The sequence below is a fragment of the Aplysia californica genome, unplaced genomic scaffold (genome assembly GCF_000002075.1).
Source record: "Aplysia californica isolate F4 #8 unplaced genomic scaffold, AplCal3.0 scaffold00322, whole genome shotgun sequence".
Lineage (NCBI taxonomy): Eukaryota > Metazoa > Mollusca > Gastropoda > Aplysiida > Aplysiidae > Aplysia > Aplysia californica.
In genome coordinates this window covers 144142-171838 of record NW_004797592.1, presented here as the reverse complement: position 1 = coordinate 171838, position 27697 = coordinate 144142, and the positions used below count along the sequence as shown (strand labels likewise).

Here is a 27697-nt window from a genome sequence, read left to right as displayed (position 1 = left end):
ATATAAATATATAAACAACATGAGTCGGATAGTGCTCAAAACGTGTGTTCATTAATTCATTTGGGCGACGGTACATGAGTGATAGAGAACTGAGAACTCTGCTTACCCCCCGCCCCCCACATTAATTTTTTTTCATCCACGAATAGCCAATCCTTCGGCGTTACCGTAAAGCTCTTACCAGAAGGACGAAACAGTTAGGTATGGAGTAACGACGGAGAACACTGGAGAATTTCACTTATGGGAACCAATTAGGCCTATGAATGTAGTGTGGCTTTTCACTCGTGGTTCAGCTTTGAATCTGAAATCTCAACCTTGTGTTAGGCCTAAATGAGAAAACGGTATAGTTCCGGTATACGAAACCAAACAGGATGAAGAATGGACCAACACAAAGACGCACCATCGTCTTCCTTCGACCAGCAAGTGTTGTCTCATGTAGAAATTTCAAATGATCTTTCGAAAAAGGATTTGTCGTTTGCTTGATGATATACATTTTATTCTCGCCTAATTGACAAACATACATTTTTCACTGAATATTATGAAACCCCCCCCACGAAAAAAACACGCCAGAGAGAGAGAGAGAGAGAGAGAGAGAGAGAGAGAGAGAGAGGCATAATTATGCAGAACTGGCTATGATATTTTTTTTCAATATGATATATTAAGACATATTTATCTAAAACAAAAACAGCGGAAGGAAAAGATATTACATCGTACACGTACTTATCAAAATATTTTTTAAAAAATGTAATAGGCCTACATGATATTGCTTTTTATATAACTCCCAGAAATATGATCCAAGTTCCTAGATGTCTGACAATAAACGATAGCTTGAAAGACAACAGTTTTTAATGTTGGTGTCCTTTGAGAGGTAGAAGAGAACGAGAACTATAGATCACATTCTTACATTTTCACAGCCTGATGGACACATACTGTGGGAAAAAAACCCGGACATTTTTTTATACCTAGATCTAGATCAGAGAAAAGAAATCCTCAAATTCCGACCTTCTTCTACATCTATTTTTCCCTATCTCTACCTATTCTGTCTCTTTTTAAAGAAAATTGAAGCTTTGCATAAAAGAACAAGGAATGTTTTTATAGGTCCTGACACCATGGGCCAAACCACATTAATTATCATTAGCCTATCATCAAGTGCTAGATCTGCAATAGACATCGGCATTCATGGTTTTCAGTTCATTCTTTTGCTCGGATGTTCTACAAAAATCTACTTAGATTCTAATAGTAATAGGCGTATCCTGATCTTTCCCCGTCACCCATCTATTCAGGCTCCCCTTTCCCCGTCACCCATCTATTCAGGCTCCCATAGTTCTGGGTCTTTCCATGCCTCGTTTACCTTCAGTTTTGACAGTGAAAGCGAGATGTCCATGGCCTTTTTGTCTATTGAAGTGTCCTAGAAAAGCTATTTGTCTCTTACCTTGTTGTTTTTAGCAGCGAGCGGCCCACTTAGGCTTCTAAAAGTATTAAGCTACCTCATTTGATTTTTTTTCTGCCAATAATATCAGTATTCTCAGCACATGATATTTATTATTATGTTTTGTTTCGGTATCTCCGGTGGCACTTGGCCTACCAACCCTCACTTTTCGATCTGTGAATGAATGAAATGAAACGACACGGCCAGGACACGAGTCTCTTGCATCACCGGGGATTTTAACCAGTTTCAAAATGCTCTAACATCGAGCAGAATTGTATAACATATTGATAACAGCATTGTTTTAGTGATGTTTGGCAAAATCATTGATTTAATAGTGCAAAAATGTAGAACAGGTGTGTTTGCAAAACTGCACCAGTTTTGTTTGTCATAAAACTCTATTTTCCCCATGGTGCTTAAATACCACGTGACCATTCGTTCATATTCATGAACCAGCAATCGTACGATGTTCTGCGAATACGAGGCTTGGGTTGGCCTGAGGTATTGCGTGTTCGACGTGTTGTCGTGTCGGTGTCGGATGAGGCAGTGTGTGGCTTCTAAAGTAAAGTTCTCTACAACGTTTGTCACTTGTCAGTTAGTTTTGGTCAAAAGCCATTGTAGGGAGGGCGTCTGTTAGGGTTCCAGGTTAGGCTATTGGTCTACTTGGTAGTTTCAAACGAGACTCAGTTCTTTTGGAATATCTTCAAACGCACCCGAAACGGAGAGATTTGAAATCTGGCGCACGAGACCACACCTTTGAGAGTTGAGATAGTGTAGGCTACAAGAGCACACAGCAGACCGCAACCCAACCCAACACGTTTTCTGACGAGCCGCTTGAGTTTCCTGAAAACCGAGGACATTGTGATACATCAGTGAAATACTAGATTCTGGATCTAGTCAAAATGAGGTGGTTAATTTTTGCCCTATTTGTCGTGGGCATTTTTGGACTCGCACGTAAGTTTTCAAGTTTTCTTTAAAAAAATAATCTGAAAAGAAACCCTGTCAGCCTGTCACAATTTACACATGAAATAAAGTTCTACATACCCTTACCCCTACCCCAACCCCAAATTCTAACCCTCTATTCTACTGTTTCTTATTGGTCGCTCGTGACGGTATTCCTCCCTTTCTCAATGTAGGCTAGATTCTGTATAGGAGGCCCTATTGTTACATGTCTAGTCTGGCCTCTGCCTCTAGTCTACACTGGATCATATATATAATAGGCTATATTAGGGATTGGGGGGATAGTCTTGCCTATATTATAGGAGGGTATATCCCCTTTTTCCCTCTAGATCTAGACTAGATCTAGATCTATTATCTAATCTAGATTCTATCTTAAATATTTGATTAAATTCTAGATCTATAGATCTAGATGTAGATCTAGTTTTTAGATCCATATGTGCTGGAGTGAAAGTAGAAATTAATCATAATATCCATGTTTTAAAAATTCTTTATTGCAGATTCGGAATGTGAACCAAATCAGTTTGCTTGTCATACTGCTGGGAGGTGCATAAATATTGCTTGGAAATGTGATGGCGATGACGATTGCCATGACAACTCAGATGAACTTGATTGTCGTAAGTGGAAACCTAGGGGCCTATTTCCTGTTTTGTGTAGAGTATTCGGAACTCCTTGGATATGGTGGTTGGGACTTTGTCTTTTGTGTAGGCCTACTTCTATCTAAATCTAGAATCTAGATCTAGATATCGATACTTATTTGAATAGTCGGTATCAATGTTTTATATTAAGCTTTATCAGTAGCCTAGGTCTAGTCTAGACTCTAGGTCTAGTCTAGACTCTAGGTCTAGATCTAGAATCTAAATCAAGCCAACAAAATGAGCAGTAAAATTTCACTTGTTTTTAACAAGACAAGGGTGTGTTTCAGGGGGGCATGCCACCTGAATTTGACCACGATTTGATGTTTAGTTTTGCTATTAGGTTTGATAGGCTATCTCTCCATATCGGCACCCGCATCAAAAAGTAATCGTTGGTGGCGTCAAAACTAAATTCTAGATTAGATTTTCTCCGGGTTATTTCCCTGTCATAAAAGTCGGGACCTCCATATCCAAGGAGTGCCGAGTATTCTTTTCAAACTTCTAGATCTAGATCTAGATTAGATCAATTCTGGGTACTTCACATTCACTTCAAACATCTTGACTTTAAAGTTGTGATCTAATCGTAGATCTACGCCAATTTGACCCTCTTTAAAGGTCTATCAGCAATCAAAATGGAGTAGATTATAGGGCCAAGTCCTTTTTTTTATCAATTGTATTATTAGCCTATGAACACAGAAAGGAAAGCTAAATAGATCTAAGTTTGTAATCTATTTTTTAATCTTGATTTAAAATGGTTTTTCTTGTACAGTGGTATTTAGGGGGGGGGGGGGGGGTTATGCTATTACTATTAGACTACATCTAGAATCTAGTGTCTTGGTGCATTTGTGGGGACAAGAGCTGGTGATCAAATGAATGTTCCTGTTTGCTTTTTGTACTGTTGAGCATTGGCTCAATTAGGCAAACTCTGTAGGCCTATGGGGTTAGTCACTTTTCAAAAGGACAAATTTATAGGGCCTATTGTCGGCTAAAGTATGCACAGGCTCAGAATTTAGAATATTTCAAGCAAAGATGGTCTAGATCTAGATATCTCTAGATATCTAGATCTAGTGAACAGCATGTTAGATTGTTGCTCATTGCTGGGTTTCAAATAAAATAAGTAATTTTTGTCTATTGTTGATCTAGATCTAGAATCTAGGCGTTAAATCCAGAAATGATCAGAATTTTGGAGATTGTTTCTATGGGAGGTAGATCTAGGAGCACACCAGCTAGATTTTTCTTTGTAGTGTTGTCGGTCATATATATATGTTAACTTAATTGACTGAGTCATGTTCTTAGCGGGTGGTTGACGTGTGCTCTGGTGTGGTTTGCTCCTTCTTTTCTATCAAACATCTATCGTCCTTTTCTCCCCTCCTTTTTTATGTTTGTTACTCTCTTGTAACACCTCTAATCTTCTGGCGCTCATATGACCTCATGCAGTAGTTGTGAGTGCCGTAAAACCTCTACTAAAACTAAAACTGAGTCATGTTGTGGTGTTGGGTTTCCATTGCTCAGCTGTACTAGGCTACGGTCCGTTATTTTTTCGGCTTTTTTCTTACGTGCATTGCCGTGCTTTGTTAAGTCTCGTATCATTTTGAAATGGAAGTTCATGCACCCTCTGACATTAGATCGAGTGTCGCCACTTGCCTTCCAGAAGCCGTGCACTAAATATAGATATCTAGATTCTAGATCTCGAAATCTAATCTAGATCTCTAGGTTGAGTGTTGAAATGTGGGGGAGGAAACAAGAATGAAACGTAAAAAAAATCTCTAATAGGTCATTTGTAAACTTGAACAATTTTGCTGTTCGGGCCTGTGTTGTTTTGTACAACTTTGTTTTGAAGTCTATTGTGATTAAAGTTGAAAGGAAAATTAGCGAAATCAATAATTGTAGCGTTTGCTAATTCAAAATGCCGCCCATTGTATTTGTAACAATCAACGTGGTTTGTAAACGGGTAAGCCCTACCGGTCAGGTCAATTACGCATTATCTTCCGTCCGTTCTGATTGGCTCTCCTCTCTCGCCTGAGTTTGTGACCTAGATTTTCAGCCAATCGGGAGTCTCGAATACGTGGGCAGTGTCCCCTCGTGCTGTGTACTGACATGAGGTCAAATACCGAACGTGTGCTGCGATCGCCTGTTCGCAGCGCGTGTTGGGATACATCGACCGGCGTGGGGCGAGGAGTTGCGAGGGGAGTTGTTGCCATAGAGTGTCGAGGGTGGGAAAACGTGGCTGGAAGGCGAAGGTCGATACGATCATACTACCTGTCTGGCAAGGGGGAAGTCTGCAGGGCCTGTTTGAACACTTGACTTCGATTTGGCTATTTAATAAATATTCAACAAAACGCGTTCCGCAGGCTGTAGATATAGCCTACCTGCCTGAGGTATCATAAGGCCTGTTTATGTTGAAATTTATTACCCCCCTCTATTAAAACTCGCAGCATCGATATTGTGATGTCTAAAGGATCTTGTAAAAAGGCACAAACGAAAATTGTCCATTAACTCTTTAATTAAATACAGTAGTTGTAGCCGTGGGGATAGCGTATCTGCCAACCCCACAGAAAAAATCGGTAGACCACTGACTTTGACAGATAAGCCACCGATAGGTTAAGAAATCTATGTGGGCGGGTGCTCCGGTGTGGTTTGCTTCTTCTTTCTTATCAAACTTCTATCGTCCTTATCTCCTCCTCTTCTTTTTTATGTTCATTACTCTCATGTAACACCTCTAATCTTCTGGCGCTCAATATGACCTTATGCAGTTGCGAGCGCCATAAAACCTCTACAAAAACTAAACTAAAGAAATGTATTCATAACAATGCACAATTGTTCATGCATACACAAACATTCCGTGTTGATTGTTGAAAATGTCCTCTTGTGATTATTTAAAGTGAAATTTTTCATAAAGGTGTAGGCCTAATCATAGCAATAGTGGTTGAGTTGGTTTTGGGGGGGTGGAAAGTTGGTGAAAGTCTTTCTGCAGATAGGCTAGTTGAAGTGATGTGGTAGGTTTCATTTATATTTATATATATATATGTTTATATAATATATATATATATGGTCGTTTTTTTTAAGGACAAGCGGGCTTCCAGATTCGGGGGTTTCCAAAAGTCTACATAAAAGTAGGCATTGCTCTACCTATCTATATAGGGGAAGTTTGGTTTCATGGATGCGTATATTTGTTTGGTTATAGAAAAAACTCTCCTTGTATTTTAAAGAAACTGAACAAGGGGCAAAAACTTCAATTTTCTCAAAACAGCATTTTTCGGGATAGACCACTTGTGCCTAAAAGTGACCATATTCAACATACCTACTGCTCATTTGCTAATATGGGCTTGCTTTTCTATAATTAAATTCTAACCATCACAGAAGTAGAAGGGAAGTCTTAAGTTTCTTTTGAAAAAAAAAATGATGACAGAATATTGTCAATATTATCATGGCATCTTGGGTCAGGTTCTGTAGTCGTTTTGTAGTATGATATACATGTGGTCTTAAATAGCCTTTTTTGATTTAATCAAATACAATATTTTTCCTTCGCAGCGGCAACTACTTGTTCGGAAAACTCTTTCCAATGTACGAGTGGCAAATGCATTCCTCACCGCTGGACTTGTGATCAGTTTGATGACTGTAAAGATGGCTTAAAGTCTGATGAAGACCCTGAGATGTGTTGTAAGTTTTTCCTTGTACCATGCATTCATTGGCTGTACAGATGTGATTTAGGTTTAATTTATCATTGCTGCTGTTTTGAAAGGGGGAGTCTGTTACACATTTAAAGTGTTACACATTTAAGATGTTACACATTTAAGATGTTACACATTTAAGGTTTATAGTTGGAAAAGTAATTACAAAAATTGCTTTACAACAAGCTTTAATTTAATGAAAGGGCTGTTAACATTTAGTACTTCGATTTTGAATTTTAAAAATTCCATTAAGGAAAAAAAAAGTTATTGGCTTCTGTATATATTTGAGAATCTCACAAAAAAGCAGGACTATTCTTGACATATTTTGAGGGAGACAATGAGTCACAATGTTAAGAGGGCAGTAGTGAATTGGAGTAGAATATGAATGAACCATGGTATCTATGTGTGATTTTTGTGTGCAGAATCTAGATCTAGTTCTATCAATTTTTCAATGTCTTTTTTTACTTTGGATCTTTAGGACTTGTATCTTGCATGAGCTTGTGATGCAGGTTAATTCCCAAATTTCTTAAGTTTTTAACACCTGTTTCCGGATCCTGGGTTTAAAACCTGACAGTGAAGGAACATTTTTCTTCTCTAAAATGTTCTACCTTATGTCCTTTTCTGCTCTCTAATTATGTTGTCACTGTTTTCATCTCCACTTTATGCTGTTGGTCCTGGCTTCTTAATTCAGTCTTTCAGCTACACCCCTGATCTTAGTGTTTGAAAGATCGAAAGGGCGAAAAAAACTCGGGAGGTCCCATGTGCAAGTTGTGCACATTAAAGATTCGTTGGTTGTCAATAAGACTTAAAATGATTTCCTATCAAACTGAAAATGCTTGACATTCTGTGCTCTCATATGACCATATGCAGTTGCCAGCTCTGTAAAACACTTACCAAATAAAAACACATCTTTGCTTAAAGACTACTTGGATCTAATTTTGAACATACTGGGCCCAAAAATTATGCATGACAAGCCTTATTACCGGGCCAAATCGCAGCGAATTGCTAGTTGGAATTAACAGTTTGGTTTGTCTTACAATTAGTCCTGCATGTGGGACAATCATTTTGTCCTGAAAATGTGAGAAAACTGAGCATCAAGCTACTGTAAAGATCATTTCAATTTATTTCACATTGATAAATCTACAATTTGATGATCTTGGTTTTAAGTGATTCTCTGGGGGACTATCGACATCTGTTCATACTTTACCATTGAAGTTTTAGATATTGTTTTGAAGGCTGTTTTATCAAAAGCTTTGTCTTATGTCTCCTTCAGTAAACCAAACATGTGGGGAACATGACTTCAAGTGCTCCAAGAGTGGGAGGTGCGTTCCCATGAAAATGAAGTGTGACAATGAGGAAGACTGTCCCCATGGAGAAGATGAAGAGGGTAGGTAAATATTGTGGTCTGCTAGAATTTCCACTGTCATCCATTGAAGTCTTTTAAAAGTGAAAAGTGACGCTGTGGGAAATGTCTGCTTTTGGGTTCCATAAACTGTGGGTGTATTTCATGAGTACAACTATGAATGAATGTATGACCTTGCTGTTTACATAAATCTCTGTGTTTTCATCCAGGGTGTGACGATGTGATCACGTGTGACCGGTCAGAATTTCAGTGCAACGACAAGAAGTGCATTTCCGTATCTTGGCGATGTGATCATCATGAAGATTGTGATGATGGTTCTGATGAAAAGGATTGCCGTAAGTACTCCTGATTAAAAATAAGTAAATATTAGTGACCGAGAGAAAATGCTGCATCTGCTAGAAAAAAGCTGAAATTTAGTATTAACGTTGGGCAGTAGTGTTAATATTTTCAAATATTTTTCTCTGTGAGGCTTGCCTAATCATTGAAAAGTATAACATTATTTTCCATGACAAGTTGAAACATACATTTTTTTGTCGGACAAAAGTGAATATTTATGTTTTTACATTATTTATTCACAGCCGTCTCGGAATGCTCTGACATTGGAGAGAAGCAATGTGATGATGGTGAATGTATCACCGATTCTTGGTGGTGTGATGGAGAGGGAGACTGCAAAGACAGGTCGGATGAATCAAACTGCTCAAAAAGTGTTCTTGAAGAGGTGAGCCTTTGCCAGAACCTGGCACTCCTAAACATGTTGCAGAGGAAAAAAATTAAGATCTACTTCCTTTCAGGTTCAATGTCATGAATATGTAGGTAATATATGTTATTTTCATAACCATAAATTACAGCAACAAAATGAATATTTTGTGAAATAACCATGATGACAGGAAATCTTTAGGGATACAATTTGAATGACATGTTTGAAGGTGGTATGTCTACAACTTTTTACACCAGTATCAAGTCTTTGAAAAAAATAAAAAATAAATTTGTATACCGTACTGACATATTAAGATTAAGATCTTGCTGACTAGTTTCCTGAGAATTACGTCAGATAAGGTCATTTCCTTCTGTGTATAAGCGTGGTGACATTTTGTCATCATAGTTATGAGCATCAGAAGAGATAACTTTGGACCCTCTTAGGAACCTACTTATTTCAATTTATATTGATTGCTCTATGCATGTATAAGGCTTTTAAAAAAAAAGGGGGGGGGGGGGGATCTCTCGTGGTCTAAAGGTGCAAAGGTGTGGTGTTCGCCTCTCATTCAATGGGTCTTGGGTTTGAAACCTGTCAGCAATGGAAAATTTTATTCTCTAAAAAATGTGAAGAAAGGTACCAAAAGTCATATTTTGACCATTTTGAGTTGAGGGTTGTACCTTATAGGAAATTCAGTTCTGAACACAGTGGTTTTTTAAATTTAAGATATTGCACATTTTGCAAGGTAGGATATGAAGATTTAATTTTGAAAGAATTAGCGTTGAAGTTTAGAACACATCCAAACTTGAAAAGGAACCTGGTTCAATGTTTCTTATGTATTTATTCATGGAAAATTCATTACCAATTTGGCATTTTGTCGACATCAATATCATGATTAGAATTCAATGGTAAAACATAGCGGGGAAGAGAAAACATGCTTTAAGAATAGATTTCAACGCCTTTTTAAAGCTGTTTTCATAATTAAAAAAAAAGAACCCTGCCCTCAAAATAATTCTAAATAAAATATTTTAGAAGTCAAATCCATGCAAACCCTCGTAACACATTTTTAAAAGATGTTGGAACTGTCATTTTAAAAAGATGGAAACACATTTTATAGATTTCATAATACTAAGGCATCACAGATAGTAAACTGCTCTGGTTCTGCCACAGGCTTCGTCGTGCTCACCGACACAATTCCAGTGCCATGGTCCACTGATCAGCCCAGAATGCATCAACATGCAATGGAAGTGTGATGGTGAAGAGGATTGTGGAGATAACAGTGATGAACTCGATTGTAAGTATTATGTGTCCGATTATTTTCATACCTCAGTTTTTTTTACCTTTTTATTAACAAGATTTCAATTTGCTTAGTTAATTGTGTTGCTTGAAAGTTAATTAGACAATTAGTGTCCTTTGTTGGTATAGCTTTTTAACTTCCTTCTGCCCATTGTTTAAAACAAGATAAAACAAATCACTCTCTTTCATCTTCTTTGATCTTTGCATGCAGGTCTAAAGAGAATCGACAGAATTTAACAGCCAGTTAAAGGTCACTGCAAACTAAGGTTCTGTTTTCTGTGATGTTGACTGAAAGCGAGTCCCTCCCCCCAACAAAAAAAATAAAGGGGGGGGGGGAGATATACAGCATACACTTAAAACATAGAGTTGACCTATTTTCATTAAAAGGACACCGAAATGAACATTCATTCACAACTATGATGCTGACTCAAAAAATGATCATATTATTTACAGGTCCTGAGCATACTTGTGAACCAGGAGAGAGGAAATGTGACACAAACAACTGCGTCAAAGAGATATATTTTTGTGATGGAGATGTTGATTGTCAAGATGAAACAGATGAGAAAAACTGCAACATCAGTATGTAAACTTTCTTATTGAATTGTTTACTTTTTGATCATGTAATAATCGCTTTTAAGCAAAAGGGAGCTATCCCAAAAAATGCTGTTACGAGAAAATCGAAAGTAAAGTTTTAGCCCCTTGTTCAGTTTCTTTAAAAGACAAGGGGAGCTTTCTTTATATCTAAACCAATATACACACCAGTGAAACCAAACTTCTCCTAGGGGGGCTCTCGTGGCCTAGAGGTTCAAAGGTTCGAATCCGGGTATCGACCGGGAAATTTCTTCTCTAAAATTGTCTCCTTTCACCTCCTTTCCTGCTCTCTCGCAATGTTCTGTCGTCTGCTTTCATATCCTCTTTCTGCCCCCACCCCCGCACATCCTTTGCCCCTTCCTCTGGGCTCCTGACTCCTTTCTGCAGCCTTTCTACTGCTACTCTTTGGCTTCTTCAAACTGCTGTCTTTCAGCCACACACCTGATCTTCTGGTAGGAAAGAAAAGATCTACACCTAGCTTTCTCGGACAAGGTAGAAAAATCTTGGAGGGCCTGTGTGCAAGTTGCGCACATTAAAGATCTTTTGGTGGTCTACAATCAATAAGAGTAGACTTTCGGCCATCACCCAGGCAAAATACAAAATTTCCTACCAACTGAAAAAGTTTAATGTGTCCTGCTCGCTCATATGACCATATGCAGTTGCGAGCACCGTAAAACACTAACCCCCCCCCCAAAAAAAAACATTGTCCTATAGGTAGGGTGGGCAGTGCCAACTTTTGGTATTGGTCATGATTTCTGGAAACCCCGGAAATTTGGGTTAGCCCGCTTGTCCTTAAAAGCGACCTTTTGGTACCCGTCTTCAAGTTTCCCAATGACCCCTTTTAACTGGATGGTTATTGCAGGACTCTAGTAGTTTTTCTTAAAAGAAAGCTACACTTTTTTCTATAGCATGCATTTCTTCAAATTTAGAAGAAAAAATGGAAATTTGAAATAAACGTTGCTCTTGATGTGTAAAAATAATTTTGTGAGTGTTTGAATAGTTTTTGTACAGGCTATTAAGTACAAGCTGCAAGTGCAAAGTTACGAGCCAAAACATTGAACGTAACATTTTTCTTATTAAACAGTTTGTTTTGTCAAATTTTTCTAAATTTTAGGATAATTTTTCTTGCATCAAAGTATTTCATATAATATTTATAGATAGACCTTACTCATATTGTAATGACTTAAACTGGAAAATGTTATTTACTTCAGCTGAGCCTTCACTAAGTTGCAAGGACTGGGAGTTCGACTGCAAGGGCGATGGACAAGAATGCATTTCTGATGCTCTTTTGTGTGATAAGAGTCGAGACTGCTCCAATGGACATGACGAGTCTCCTGCCGTTTGTCCAGAAGAGAGTAAGAGGCGACTATTTATTTTATTATATTGAATATTTTCTTCTGTTAATTGTGCTGTCTGCTTTATTCCATATTTATTAGTTTTAAATGTCTTTCTTTTCCCTTCACTGTACAACATCCATATTCTTTTAAACAAATGAGATCTCACTTTCTCTTGCTTGATAATTGTGCAATTAAGTACTCCTTCTTGTCCACGTAATTTACATTTGCTATTTTTGTTATGCTACTTGTTTTTGTTTTTTCTCTAAAGGAACTTAAGTGTTATACCGCCTACCTTGGGATGAGCATGAAGTTGGCTGTAAAGCCCGCGAGCCTTTTCTTTATTGGGCTGATATTTAGCGATGCCATATCTCCCCTCCTTCTTTTTTGTGTTTGTTACTCTCTCTTGTAACACCTCTAATCTTCGGGTCTTGCCTTATATTGTGTTGCAAGTACCGTAAAACTCATACTAAAACTAAACAAATTTTGCAGACAGGCTGAGGTGGTGTTGTGTTTATATAGGCGCCCCCCCCCTTTTCATATATGAACAAAACTTGGCGATAAAACGAGGGGGGAAGGGGGTTACTAGGTGTGACTGTATATGACTCTTTTTTTTATCCCTTTGAAATGCTGTTTATCTGTAAACTTTTGTTGTAGATGGCCATATTTTTTACCAAAACTGTGTTTGAGTAAATGAAAGGTATTGGAGAAAGAAATGGGAGTTCTGTATTTGATTCCGGAGAACTAAGTTTACAGAGAAGCAGAATAGCTTATTTTTTGTTAGTATGAGAATATACATTTGATTGGCCAGTTTTCATAATTTTGCTTTTGATACCCTTTCAAAAAATAATTGTAAAAAAAGTGCATTCCTTTCTACAATCTGTTTTTTTATTTTAAAGATTTGGTATTTGGGTTTGCACTGTAGTGTTTCAGAGAAATTGAGATCATTTCATTTTGAACTGTCAAGTTCTGTTGTGTTTCAAAGTTGTATGAACAGAAGTCATTTATTAACATTTATTTTCAATTTGCAGCTGGGGATGATGGTAGGGTTGATGTTGTATCTTTATATGTTTTTCTAGTGGGTGCTCTGTACTGTAAATTTCTACCTCTTTTGTTGTGGTCTTCAAATGTAATGGAAAATATGTAGTGATCATGGCCTGGATAATGAAGCTTGTGTATAATAGCTTGTTCACTTTTGTCTGACAGCTGTTAAAACAAGATTAAAAGGAAATCGCACCGTGTAATCTTCTCGCTAAAAGTTGGATGACCAACAGAATCTAAAAGCCCATGGTTCATAAAGGACACTTCAAACTAAGGTTCCGACACGTTTCCATTGATGTAAGCCTATTGCGGATCAAAAAAATAATAGGGGATTTACAGCATACTCCTAAAACATTCAAAAGCTGACATGCTTTCCTCAACCACTACACTTTAACGGGCACCTTAGAAACAGGATTCAAGAGATGAGATGACAGATGAATAATTTTCAAGACTCATGTGGAGCACATCGAGATGTCTAGACCTCTGGGGGATGAAATATAAATGGTTACACTGAAAAGTGGGGACAGGATGGTGTTCCTGTCTCAAAATCAGAAGGTTGTAGGCAAGGTTGCTGTAAGTCATTTATTTTAGTTATCCTGTGTATGCATCCAAAGAACGGTTTTTAATCTAGGGCTCAAAGAGAAAACTTTTTTTTTTTTTTTTTACTAGGTCAAGATTTTTTTGAAAAATATTTTTTGTTTGGTCGCTGGCCTGCAAAAGTGCCATGCCAAGTATCGTGGGCAATGGTAAATTATTAACAAATGAGCTAGAATATTTTTAACGAGGACAGACAAAAGTGAACAAGCTATGGAAGCTGTACAGTTGGGTCCTTTGAATTGATAAATGAGTGCTGTCTTCTTGGAAACAATCTCCAATTTGTGTCTGGATGTTTGGCTGTTGTAGCAGTAGAAAAGTGTATCACTAATAATCTTGATCTTAGCTTGGCATTGATGACCCTTTTGAAAATTCCAGATCTGAGTTTCATGTTGGGTACCAGTTTCTGTTTTTGAGATTAAATGGGGTGGTTTGATGTTTGTAATGTTTGGTGTCATGTCCAGACCTCCTTGTTCCCCCTTGTGTGAAACGTGGGGATAAATTCTTTGAACATGACATTCAGATTATTGTCAAATTTTCTATACTGTTCGTGGGACAAATCGTGGTGTCGTCTTCACAGAGAACTAATGCTATTTTTAGACTTTGCACCTCACACTTGATGTTGTCTTAATTTGTTCTTTTGAATTATCTTTAGTGGTCAACTTTTGATCATTGCATATAGTGGTATTTTAATTGATTTTGGGTTGGGAAGGTTTCTCAAACTATCTATGCGGGTGCTTGATGGGTGCTCTGGTGTGGCGTGCTTCTTCTTTACTGTCAAACTTCTATCGTCTTTATCTCCCCTCCTTCTTTTTTGTGTTTGTTACTTTCTTGTAACACCTGTAATCTTCGGCACTTATATGACCTTATTGTGTTGAAAGTGCCGTAAAACACTTAAACTAAAAAAAATTAAACCACTTTGTACATAAGTACTACTTTCAGTGTATTCAGCCTCCCAGGAGCAGTTAGACTTGCCTTTGTTGTACTAACATGCTGTGAAATAATGAAGCAAAGTTCTGCCGGCTGCTCAGGCATTCTGCTACCCTTTCTTTGTTTTCATTCAACCTTTTCCTGATATTGGCATACTTACATATTTTTATATTTTGTTGAAAATAGAATGAAGGCAGGCATATATTGTGAGTTTTTGATCTTGTTAGCTAGTTAGTATGTTGCAAGCAGAAGAGAGATGTATAACAGATAGTCCCATCATTTTGAAAAGTACCCCTGGGCAGTGCCACTGACTGTAGTGTCTTTAGGCCATTCCCAAAGGGGGGACATTTCTCGTTCAAGCACAGTAGAATTGTAAATGGGCTGATTCATGTCACGCTCATAACTGTGCCTGATCTACAACAGGGAACTGCTGTTTTTTCTTTCCTAATCCTTACTATTATCATTTCCTCTACTTCGTTTGTATGTTTGTCACTCTCTTGTGACCTGCTATTTCTGGGGTACTTTGATAGATGAAACAGACTTTGTGCTGTTGAAGCTAGAGAGGTGAGCAGAGTGTCTTGATTCCCTGTAAAGACTTCTGGGTTGACACCCACCCCTTGGCGCTCATATGACCTTATGCAGTTGCGAGCGCTGTAAAACCCTCTACTATAATAATAATAAATAATTTTGAAAAGTCATGTTCAATGTTTTTGTGTGTGTGCTTGAATCTTTGGGGGGAAAAAAATGAAGCAATGTTTTAACGCAGTGGAAAAATAATTTGCCTAGCGTGTATTGCAGGTGGAGAAAATTTGTTAAAATTATCATTCATTTGATCAGTTTGGCAGCTTCAGTGAGTGCACTTTAAACTTAAGCTTTCAGAAATTAAATTTCCATTGTCACGAAGTCTAATCTGTTACTTACCTTTGTATTGAACATTTTTTTATTTCTTATTTTCATAGATGCATGCAGTAAAACAAAGAATGGAGGATGCTCACAAATCTGTGTCCCTAAAGGCAGCGGCCGTGAATGCAAGTGCAGTGATGGCTATGAACTGTCCGGTGAGACATTGTGTAAGGACATTGATGAGTGTAGCATTCCAGGAACCTGCTCTCAAGTGTGCACAAACGTCAAGGGTTCTTACAAGTGTGAATGCTTTTCTGGATATGTGATGACCAATCATCGTTACTGCAAGGCAAATGAAGGTACGCAGTTTTATATATTATTAGCTTTTGGTGTGCTGTATTGTATGTACTGTACAGGGCTGCCGATTATTACGAACTTGGCGAAATCGCTAGTTTTTTTTTCTGTTTTATGAATTTACAATTTTAACACCTGATTTCGATTTTTAAAAGTAAAAATTTGTCGTTCAGCTACCCTTACCCATTTCTGCCCTCCTGGCGTAAAGGAAGAAACAATCGTACTCGGACATGTCACTTTGTGATTGCTGATGTCTAACATTAACACCAACACTCTTTGTGCTCAGAACCCCTGTAGTTGCTCAGTCCCACTTTGCCCGAAGTAAGACGTAAGTTTCGCCAAAGCCAGGAATAGGGCAAACATTGATATGACAATTGTCAAAAAATTCCTGAGCTTTGCATTGTTTTTGATGGTCTACGAAGAAAAAAAAAAGGTAATTGTTTGAAACAATCAGCTGTGGTGCAAGACATGGTTTGTAGTGATGCACAAATAGGCTTGCAAGGTGTCCGGTTTTGTTAACATAAATATTCCTGTTTTAATACCCTAGAGGAAAGACTATCATAGCCATATTTCTAATTTTTTATGTCTAATACTAAAATGTTTTAGTGGGTGGGCAGACCTGAATATAGTGTATCTGAAATGCATCTGATATGCCTGTTATCGCTCACGTTGGATTTTTCTGATTTGTTGAACTCAGACTGCTGAGAAAGTTTTTTTCTGATTTACTATCCTGCTTTGCTTAAAAATGTGGTTTGAATTTCTGACAGGTGCTCGCCCTGAACTCATCTTATCAGAGCGACATGAGCTGAGGCGCTATCACCTGGATACCTATCATTATTCTCGTCTGTTAGAAAAAGAAGTCACAGGCGCAGTTGCAATGGATTTTGATATACGCAAAAACAAGGTTTTCTGGACTGATGTGGAGAAACTGAAAATCTTTTCGTGAGTATGAAAAGGGTCTTTAGTACAAAAAAACACCCAACCTTGCCCCCCCCCCCAAAAATACGGGCAACAACAATGCGCACACACACTCTCACACACACACACACACACACACACACACACACACACTCACACGCACACACACACACACACCCTTTAAAAGTGGTGTTGGATATAAAAGTGGTGTCAGCAGATGCTGTTCGCCCAAGCTCTGGTTAGTTCATCTCCCCCCCCCCCCCCCCCCCCCCCCCCCCCCAAAAATTCGGGCAACAACAATGGGCACACACATTTTCTCACACACACACACACACACACATACACACACACATTAAAAGGCACACACACACACACACCCTTTAAAAGTGGTGTTGGATATAAAAGTGGTGTCAGCAGATGCTGTTCGCCCAAGCTCTGGTTAGTTCATCTCCCCCCCCCCCCCCTCCAAAAATTGTTTAATGAAACTGAACTTCCATTGTGCATGAGCACCACATGATATGAGTAGGAATTTGTGTTTTATTATAATCTTTATTGGTACGTTTTGGTGGTCACTTTGCTCTCAAATCCACATATAATACTGTGCCTCGAATGACAGCCAATAAAGTATGTTAAAATCTCATTCCATCTTTTTGCACCTTCACATTATGCACTCCAAAATCACAAACGTGCATGTGTAACACACGGGCGTAAAACATGTAAAATTTTAGAAATATAATCGCGTATTTTAAGAGGCTTTCTCTGTTTGATGGTAACTACTTGTACTGGGGTTTTGTTGTCCTTATTAGTCCTTTTTCCTGATTGTGGGCCAAACTATCTGAAATTGACCCTGAATCTACTGTGCACTACTGTCTTTATTTTTCTTCGGTTATGAAAGTCAGAAAGTTAGGACAATGTCTATAAAGCATAAATAAGAAAGAGATCAGATAAGATAGTACTTTATTATCCCAGAGGTAAGAAAGAATAGGCTGAGATGATGTCTCTTATTAAGATAATGACTTTCATATTTCAGAGTGGACCTTAAAACCAATGAAGTGCAGACGATCGTGGAGGAAAATTTGACTCGGCCTGATGGGCTTGCTGTTGATTGGGTACACCAGAATTTGTATTTATCTGACACCGGTCGCAATTGCATTGAGGTGGCTCGTATGGATGGTTCCCATCGTAAAACTATTGCTTCTAAGGATCTGGATGAGCCAAGAGCCCTTGTTGTTGATCCCAAGAGAGGGTGAGTTCCATAAATCTAATTGTTTGGTTTTCTGTCTGTTTCTTAGTTCATATTTTTTTTTTACTCTGAGGCTATGGATTTCAGACTTCTACATACAAGACTGATGAGATTTCCAAGCTTAATGGGTATCATTAAAAATTTTAAAACTAAATATTGTACACTCACTCATACAGAGAACTAGACGTTGTAATTGGGTGGTTGGTGGCTGCTCTGGTGTGGTTTACCCAGTCTTCCTATAAAAAAAATCTATCTTCCTCATCTGTCCTCCTTTTTTTGTGTTTGTTACTCTCTTTTAACACCTCTAATCTTCGGCACTCTGCACTCATATGGCCTTATTGTATTGCAATTGCCGTAGGACTTACTAAATCCTTGCAATATGTACCTGTTGTCCTGCTGACTTCCTATGAGTTAAAAATCTAATTCAGTATACTTATTGCACTTTGGTCCAGAGGTTACGGTATTCGCCTCTCATTTAATGGGTCCCGGGTTTGAAACCTGTAAAAAAAATTTCTTCACCTTCTTTCCTGCTCTCTAACAGTGTTTTTATCGTGTGCTTTTGTCTCCACTTTCTGCTCATACATCCCCCCCCCCCATTGTCTTTCAGCCACACCCTTGATCCCTTACCCCCCAGTGTCTTTAGGCCATTCCCAAAGCAGGGATATTAACATATTCGTATACACAGTAAAATTGTAGATGAGCTGGTTTATCAATTTCATGCTTATACTGTGCCGGAACAACATAGGGGGAACTGCTTTCTTTCCTCATCCTTTTTCCTCTATTTCTTTTGTATGTTTGTCACTTCCTTGTAAACTGCTATTTCTGGGGTGCCTTGATAGTTGAGTCAAAGCATATTTTGTGCTGTTGAGGATAGATGTTGGCATCCATATCTCTTAGCGCTCATATGACTTTATTCAGTTTATGAGCGAGGTACAACTGTACTAAAACTAAAATACTAAACACCCCTGATCTTAGGGTAGGTAAAATCGAACACCTACCTAGCCTTCTCGGATAAGGGCGAAAAATATCGGAGGTCCTGTGTGCAAGTCGCCCACATGAAAGGTCCCTTGGTAGTCCAAGATAAAGAGTAGGTTTTGGCTGCCACGCTGGCAGAATTCAAAATTTATTCCTACCAAACTGAAATGTTTAATGTGTTCTGCGCGCTCATATGACCATATGCAGTTGTGAGCACCGTAAAACATTTGCCAAAACAAAAAATATTGCACTTTTTCTAATGTTGTCATTGGTTTGATTCTTCATTTTAGAATGTTGCTTTCTTTTGCATTTAAATTAATTTTTTTTCATTTTCAGTTGGATTTACTGGACTGATTGGGGCAAGCAGCCAAAGATTGAAAAATGCGGCATGAACGGCAAAGAGAGGAAAGAGATAGTGAACAGGAATATTATCTGGCCAAATGGTTTGACTATCGGTAAGAGATTAATCTACACGATGTCATTTTATAGAATGTCTTTTGAGCAATGCCAATGAAAAATTAATTTTTTGCCTAGCCCTTTTTTATTTGTTACCTAAGAAAGTGTTTTCAATGTTAAGAATTATGCCTTTTGAATTTAAAGAATCGGTTTATAAATAAAAAAAGTTCTAGGGTTGTAAAGGTCGGCAAAATGTGGATGACCCACACAGAGGAAAATACACCGAAAAAGTGGACCACGTGACAGCAGATTCTGTAAGAAAATTGACGACACCTCTGTAATCAATTGGAGTGTTAGGAAAAGAGACTAGGCTACCTAATATGTTTTTGGGTGGAGAAAACATTTCTGCAGTCAGATTTACTTATTATTTTGAAGATAGCTCAATAGTCAATACTGATTGCTGAGATCCTTGAACAAAAGTCCATAAATGTTCTAAAGAAACAACACACTGAGTTGTTAGTGCCGTAAAACACCTACTCATTCGATCAATCAAGCTAAAGAAACAAACAAAGAAAAAACCCATCTTGTTTGATCAACATTCTTCCCTTTCATATGCACACCCAAACACACATATCCACATACACCCACACAGGCACACACTCAAAATTTTTAAGTGACCTATTGCTAGAAACCAGCTCAGCTGAATGGTAACAACTTTTACTGGGGTAACGCTCGTCTTTTTTCCTCCCCCGATTCTTTGCCTTTGTACAACCTGATTTTTAGCCAAAATTCCTGAAATTGATCCTGAATCTTCTTGAAATGGGAAATTTGAGGGAAACAGCTCCATTGAAAACTGTTACTCATTTGAAAATGTCTTGCTGTTTTCTCAGACTACACTAACAATCGTCTGTACTGGGTGGATGCCAAGCTTCACATCATTGGCAGCTCTGACTTGAATGGAAAGGACTTCCATGTGATTCTCAAGGATTTTGTGAAAGTAGCTCACCCTTTCGCCATCACAGTGTTTGAAGACTTTCTTTACTGGACAGACTGGATGTCTGATGGCATTCACAAGACAAGCAAGTTTGGCCATACTGAGGGAAATAGCTCGGCTGCAGTCACAAACATTGCTCTCAACCTGAAATCGCCCATGGATATCCATGTATACCATATCTTTAGACAACCTTCAAGTGAGTCTTAAATTTGTTTTTCTTGTAAGCATATAAGCTACCATTATGCTATGAGGATGTGTCATTCTTGTATACAAAATTGATGTTTGTGGTTTGTCTGTGGTGAGCTTCAAGCTATGTTTCCAAGCATAGGAATTAGTGTTATTTGCAAAAAATATTGCAACAGTCCATGAAAGTAAATGAAAGTTTTTAATTTTTCAAATTTGTATTTCTGCAAGGACAAATTTCAAAGTGATATTTTATATGAAATATCAGGTGAAAGAATAAAAATGAAAGTTGGTATTTATCCTGCCCTTCTGTTCGTGATAATATATTAAATTTCTCAATATTTTGTTTGTTTCAGTGGACAGCCACTGCGGGGACAACAATGGTGGATGTAGCCATCTGTGCCTGCCTGTACCTGTCAATGATGAGAGTGATAAAGTTTTATCAAGACGTATGGAATGTGCTTGTCCTGACGGCATGATACTGAAGACATCTTCAAAATGTGAAGTTGGTAAGGGAAATGAATTTACAGATTTGGGAGATGAATACTTGGAATATTGCTGTCCCGGACGAAATAGGGTTAATGGATGTGATGTTTACCAGTCGGATGAATGTAATGGGTTTTGTTGTTTGTTTCCAGTGTTGCTTTGGGGGGGGAGGATGGTGTGGAAAGACATCAGTAAGAAGGAGCCAAGGAGTAGCAGTAGAAAGGCTGCATAAAGAGTTGGGAGCCTAGAAGAGGGGGGTGAGGGAAGAAAGTGGAGACGAAAGAAGATTGTTAGAGAGCAGGAAAGGAGGTGAAAGTTGAAAATTTTAGAGAGGAAGAAAATTTTCTGTCACTGTTGGGTTTAGACCTTGAGAGCCCCCAGTTGTGCCTGTTAGACCGTTTTCTATGGTTACAATTATGCTTTGATACTTAAAAGATTTTTTAAAAATTTCGTAGAAAAAATATTTTGATGAGTATTTCGGTGTAATCATTCATGTAGTAGTAAGTTTTTGTACGGAGTCAGTACTAGAACTAGACCTATATTTATAAAGTAAATTGCTCCTCAACCAATGATAACTAAATCCAGATATTTCATTCCTTCTTAATTTGAATTCTTTCAATCCAAATAATCAGTCATTGTCCAAGTCAACACTGTCCGTCTCCTACAAATTAAGCCGAGGATCATAGCTTCATTGAAATACCTTTTCTAAACTCGTTTTATCGCCTTGTACATTTAATTTCCAGAAATCAGAAGCTTTGTCTAATCAGTGGGTTAATGAAAGCATAAATTTTTGTTAAGATCTAGGTTATTTCACTTGCGAATGTACTGGTCCGTGGTCCTGGGGAAGTGGTCAGGCTTCGCAAGTATTCTGGTCCTCAGTCCTGTAGGTGTAAAGGTTTGTGGTGGGGGGTGGGTTGGGATTGTGGTAGCGAGTGAGTGTGAACTAAACTACAATTTTTTGAACTTTTCATTTATTAAGCCAATTTTTCTCCCTTATTTTCTTTTTCTAGCTCCAGAAGAACAGAGTGGCTCTGTTACTGTAGCCACGGAACAGACCACTGGTGAAAAGGCTGGGGAGGCTGAAACTACCGAACCGACAATTATTGTCCAACCTACTGAAGATTCGAAACCAGAGGGCACTTCAGAGGAATCGTCCACCGAGTCTGCCCCTCCTGGAAACCAAACTTCCTCAGCCCTTGAAAAGGAAGAGGGAAAGGAAAGCACAGGACTTGTTCTTGGGATCACTGTGGCAGTTGTGGCATCACTGGTTGTTCTTGTGTCTGTGGTAAGCTTTTCTTTTGCAGTCATTTTCATCTCTTTCCCTAGTATGTTTCTCATAAGTAATAAAGATAATTTCTTTTGTGCCTACCCCTGATGGCTTCTCATGTTTCAGTGTTAGTGGACTCGCTGTCAAGATTTTGCTGAGATCATGGCTAGACCTATGGTTTTAGATCACTACCAATACTGGCATATTTTGTAGCGATGTACACATTTTTTATTCCGGAATATGAATCCACTCTGTGTTTGTGGTGTTTAAATATCTGTACATGAGAATGAGGGCCAGATGACATTGGTGACATATATGTAACATCTTTTTGGCAACCAGAAACTGAAAATTTTGCAAACTTCTGTGACTTGGGTTGTTGGCGAGTGTTCTGGTGTGGTTTGCTCCTTCTTTCCTATCAGACGTCTATCGTTCCTATCTCTCCTCCTGTTTTGTTTATGTTACTCTCTTGTAACACCTCTAATCTTTGGCACTTATTTGACCTTATTGTGTTGCAAATGCCGTAAAATACTTACTAAAACTAAACTTCTGAGACGTCCATGGTAGAGCACAAAGCTAAAAATTATGCATTTTTGTGATGTATTAGGTATATATCATTTTCTCGCTAATTTTAACTCGGAAATCGGGCAACGCCCACTTCCATCAACCTCAAATATCTGGACTTCTATTCGTGATAGATGAGTATTTTGTTCACCGAAAGCAAGGCAATGAACGAGCTTTAAAATGACAGCGATAACTTCTTAATGTCAAGAAATGGATGAGCGCCTGATTCCACCGCGCCGTGACACATGACTCTTTTTACTTTCAAAATAATAAATAAAATATTCACAATTGATTCTCTGATTTTCACTAGGTGATTGTGTTCCTGGTCAAACGTCACCGGAAGAAGAATGTCAAGTCAATGAACTTTGACAACCCAGTATATCGTAAAACAACAACAGATGATCAACTCATCATGGAGAAGAACGAATCTGGAAATGATCAGGTATGTGGCAACGTTATTTCTTTAAACTTATGTCAAGGTATGGCTTGTCCATACCTTTCTTGAGACTTGTCAATTCCTAAAGATTTTCCGTACTGCACTCCAAAAATATGGTAGGTTACTTTTTTTTCAAAAGTTATCATATTTCTGCCTATTGCTGATTGAGTCTCCAGGTATTGGATGGCATGCTCTGCTACACTCACAGTCTGAGCTAGATAGTATTCTGAGGGTTATTTTGTAGCTGGAGTTTTTTCTGAAAGTATTTGATTGAAAGAAAAACATTAAGAATTAATGGTATCTTGTCTTCAATTTGTTGAACTGTAAGTTCTTGCAGTCTGCCGTTTTGTTTGGATACTGTAGGAATTATGTTAAGCTGAATCCAGGTTTTTATTGTTCACATTTAGCAATAATATTATTATATGAAGTTTATTATAGTAGTTGTAGAATGGAGTTTCTTTTTACTGCTTTTTTGTAAGGAAACACTGATGGCACTAGGTTTATAAGCTGTTTCATTTGTCCCCAGATGCAGCCCTTGAATTGTGATCCTGAGATTGTGTGATGGCCAACAAATGTGAAAAGTTGACTATATTGATGATGTGTGCTTACAAGCTCGTAACAGGAGTAAAAGAGTGGCAATGAGATGAGCTGTTTGAAATTAGAGTGTTATGTTTCCCAGTTCCAACGATCAAGTCTCTAGAGGAATTCATTTTGTCCAGTGTCCTGGAGATGTTTCTATCTGACCTCCTTTATCCTGTGGAGACTGTTAGAATTTGAGAAATTGTGCTTACTTGAAGATAGCCATATCAATACTCCCTTTGCTGTCTCGGAGTTTCAGTAATATTTTCTCCCTTTGGAATTGAACCATACAACCTGCTCAAGTGAATGACTAAAGGGATATTGTGCCTTTTAAGCTTTGTCATCATTTCCTTCCCCTCTCCCTGCCCCCGCCCCTTGCTGCATTCAAAACTCCAGGGATAAGAAGTTGTGCACACATCAATCAAAGGATTGAAAAGAAGTCTTGGCAGTGTACATGTCAACTTAATGAGACTTGAAAGAGAAGAGTGTTGTGATACCTGTGCCACTGAGTAGTGGACTCAACATGGCTGCCCCTCCTGATCTCACTGCCTTAAGGATCAACGCCTCTTGTGTTACAGTCAACTCAGGGTGCTGGTGGATCGAGTCAAGTCTATTCACATCCGATGTTCTCTTTGCTTTTGTGTCCTCAAAATGTACACAATTTAATAGGTACGAGGGATGCATTCGCAAAAATGTTAAGTAACGAGTCCACTTTCAAGCTCTGCGTTCTCTACCAAGCCGTTCTCTCACGGAAGAGAGGGAGATGTCTCTTTCATTCTAACAAGAGTCGAAAGATATCTGGACTTACCATCATTATCAGTATGTCATCATTTTGCTTTCACCATTGTTCAGGGATACTTTTTAAGAAGAAAATCTCTATGCTTTCCTACTGTGGAGGGTGTAACCGTTACATGCACATTGCATCATGTGATGGTTCTCAACAGGCTGTGATTATTCTCCTGCGCGTTTTTACTGCCAAAGGTCAGTGCAGATGCCAGATACCTTTTTCCAGTCAGCGACAGCATACATTGGTTTCAGTGCCACTTTTGTTTTGGAATTAGTTCCGAGTTTTTGTCTATTCTGTGGTTTTCTGAATTTTCAAAAAACGTTCCTCTCATGTTTGGTACTGAACATTGTACATTTTCATTTTCAGCTTGTTTTTGTTGGATTTTGAGGAGTATTGAGAAAAGTGAAGTAGTTTTAGGTCATACAAACAGAGCCCAGTGTGTGCTGCTTACCTTAAAACACTAAGTTTACTCCCGGCTACTCTCATTAGTATGTCTTTGTGCTTTTCTATCTGGTAGCCAGTCTTGACTAGTTAATGAAGGCTTTAAATGGATTTTAATGTTGGAAGAAAAAAGAACATTTAAAACTTGTGCCATTTTTTTCCCCTTTTCATTTTTTGAAACTATTCCATTTATCATTCTCTCTTAAGGATCATTTTATGATGGATGTCTATCTGTCACAGTTTGAATTGGAAGTACAGAAGCACTCTGCAAATCCTTACGGGGGAGCCTGCTCAATATGTTTCGTATTAACAGGAAGATGTTATAAAGAATAGATCCATACTCCATGTCCCAATAGTGCGCTATACTACTACTACAAATTCCTTTGTATCTCATTCGTACCCTGCAATACTGATGCATTCCAGTTTAGTTACCGATATCATTGTGTGGTATTGTATACATGATGTTTGTTTTATATGCAATGCTTGCTTATCATTCATTGTCTTGAAATGCCTGTAAAGTATTAAAACTTTTGCTTTTGATCTGAATATCGAATGGGCATGATAGACCTTATTGTTTGTCTAATTAATCTTGAAAATTGAACTGGTTCTTTTATTAGTTTCCATTAACGAGAAAAATGTTTCATTGGGAGAGAAGAGAAAATGAGTGTGCAACCCACTTCGGTTGTAGTTTTTTGTTTTCTAAATGCAATATGAATATGACAGCATCCAGTGCAGGATGATGGTTCAGTACTGAAGCATTTGTGCCTAGAAAGTAATTTTTCTCATAAATTTTTGAACAATATGTTAGGGAAGAAAATTGGATTTAAAAAAATGTTCTGTCTCAAAATGCCTAGATCGTCTTGGTTGTCACATCTACATGCTTAATGTAGATACTATTTAATATTGAAGTTATATTGTGTCAAATTTAAAATATTTCATGTACATCTTGTCAGCAATGCAACTTCTAGTGTTAATAATACTCTGCAGAGAAGCGATTTCCCATATTCAGACTGTGTAAAGACATCACCTTGTTCCATTTGATATTTATTAAATCAGTAGCAACATCCAGATATTGATGACCATGTATTGATATTGATTGAATTTATCAGACCCAGTAGACCAAATTAAATAAATTATGTTTTTAGTGGGTGGTTAGCAGGTGCTCTGGTTGAGTTTGCTCCTCCTTTCCTATACATCATCCTTACCTGTCCTCCTGTTTTGTTTATGTTACTCTCTTGTAGCAACTCTAGTCTTAAGCGCTTATATGACCTAACTGTTACAAGTGCTGTGAAACTCTTACGAAAAATTAACTGTTTTTAACCCCTTCGCTGCCAGGGGTGTGCATTCCTACTGTTAGCACAGATTATCAGCTAAGCTTGTTAGCCAGGATAGCTGTCTCATGTCTCAGTGTTAACGGACCTGTCTAGATCTAGCCCACTTTTCACATATTCCGGACCCCGGGTCTTCGGTTGAATCTCTTTTTTCATTCCTCGTATTCCCCATCTTTCTCATAATTTAAAAAATCTTTCAAGTCTAAGTCAAAAAGTGAATTTTCTATGTTTTGTCTGCAAGACTAGACCTGTTTTAACATCTGTTTGTAAGCCTTGTGGTAAACTAATACTAGCAAATTTGGTACCAGTATGTGCATTTTTAAATTTCTGAATATGAAGCCATGCAATACTTTTGGCAAAAACTCCATACTGAACAATGAAAGCCAGATGATTGGCGTGACGTACATGGCTACCAGAGGAGCAAATTTTTCAACTTGATGGTACTGCACGAAGCTTAATGTTACAATTTTTCGTGGCGTACCAGATGAACGGTTTAAATTTGAAGAAAAGATATTCAATAGGTCTCTGTCTTTTGACTTTTCCAACCAAAAAGAGAAAGGGACAATGTTAAATTATAGTTTTGTGTAGAGTTGGAATTGTAGACAGCTTGTTTCTTTAGAAAACATTGAGTGCTCTCATTCTTTTTATTTAGACATTCTATCAGTAATACATGGGGCTAATATTGCCTGTGTAATAAAATGCATGCTATTGTCATTGATATCTGTTTGCTGTCTACTATGTTGATTATAGAATCTCAATATCACTTTAATGTACGGGTGTGAATGTTGATGAAGAATGGGTGCACTCATGATAAGTTAACTTCTGGTTATAATGACACGTATACCGTGAATATTGTGAAGCTTAACCATTTGATAAGAGTTGAAATTGAGTTGTTTAATCTTGAATATTCCTTTGAAGGTTTAAAAAAAAAATTAAATTAACCAGTTATTTTCACATGGCTCAAATTCTGCCTCCCCCATTAAGTCAGTTTATAAAAAACAAAACGAAAACAAACCTTACTTATTGCTTTTGCCCTGTACAGGACTACTTTCACCGACAAGTAGTCCAATACTACCTTTATACTCGACGATGGTACTTCTTTTGCTTTACAGATTCAAGTGTATATATGTTTTTATAAAAGAAAAACTGGTTATCAGCAGATGTATGTGCTGGCGAACTGGTATGCTTATTTAATTTATATTCCTCTAAGTTTTCTATTTATACCAGTGTTTAATGAATGTCTATCACAATCAGCTGTAAATTGATATTATTACTGTAAATATTGTATACACTAGATGACGTATAGTGAATACAAGAGACACCCATGGTTTCTCATGAGATACCATACAGACGGTTGAATTTTTTTCGGCGGGG

The 27697-nt window shown here is 37.9% G+C and overlaps 1 protein-coding gene across 2 annotated transcripts; it reads left to right on the top strand.

The window, feature by feature from the left end:
• Window positions 1-1662: 1662 nt before the first annotated feature.
• Window positions 1663-27255, top strand: LOC101856587 (very low-density lipoprotein receptor). Of its 2 annotated transcripts, XM_013084846.2 has the most exons (19): window positions 1663-2377; window positions 2881-2997; window positions 6547-6675; window positions 7960-8073; window positions 8259-8384; window positions 8628-8767; window positions 9914-10037; window positions 10493-10618; window positions 11842-11985; window positions 12996-13007; window positions 15489-15731; window positions 16494-16668; window positions 17675-17890; window positions 19199-19317; window positions 20149-20448; window positions 20792-20944; window positions 21932-22206; window positions 23060-23191; window positions 23712-27255. In XM_013084846.2, the coding sequence occupies exons 1-19, from the start codon at window positions 2326-2328 to the stop codon at window positions 23745-23747; spliced, it is 2733 nt and encodes a 910-aa protein (XP_012940300.1). In that variant the 5' UTR covers window positions 1663-2325; the 3' UTR covers window positions 23748-27255. The 2 variants fall into 2 exon arrangements, with proteins under 2 accessions (XP_012940300.1, XP_012940301.1); XM_013084847.2 differs by lacking the exon at window positions 12996-13007 and having other exon boundaries at window positions 1667-2377.
• The last annotated feature ends 442 nt before the right edge of the window (window positions 27256-27697 follow it).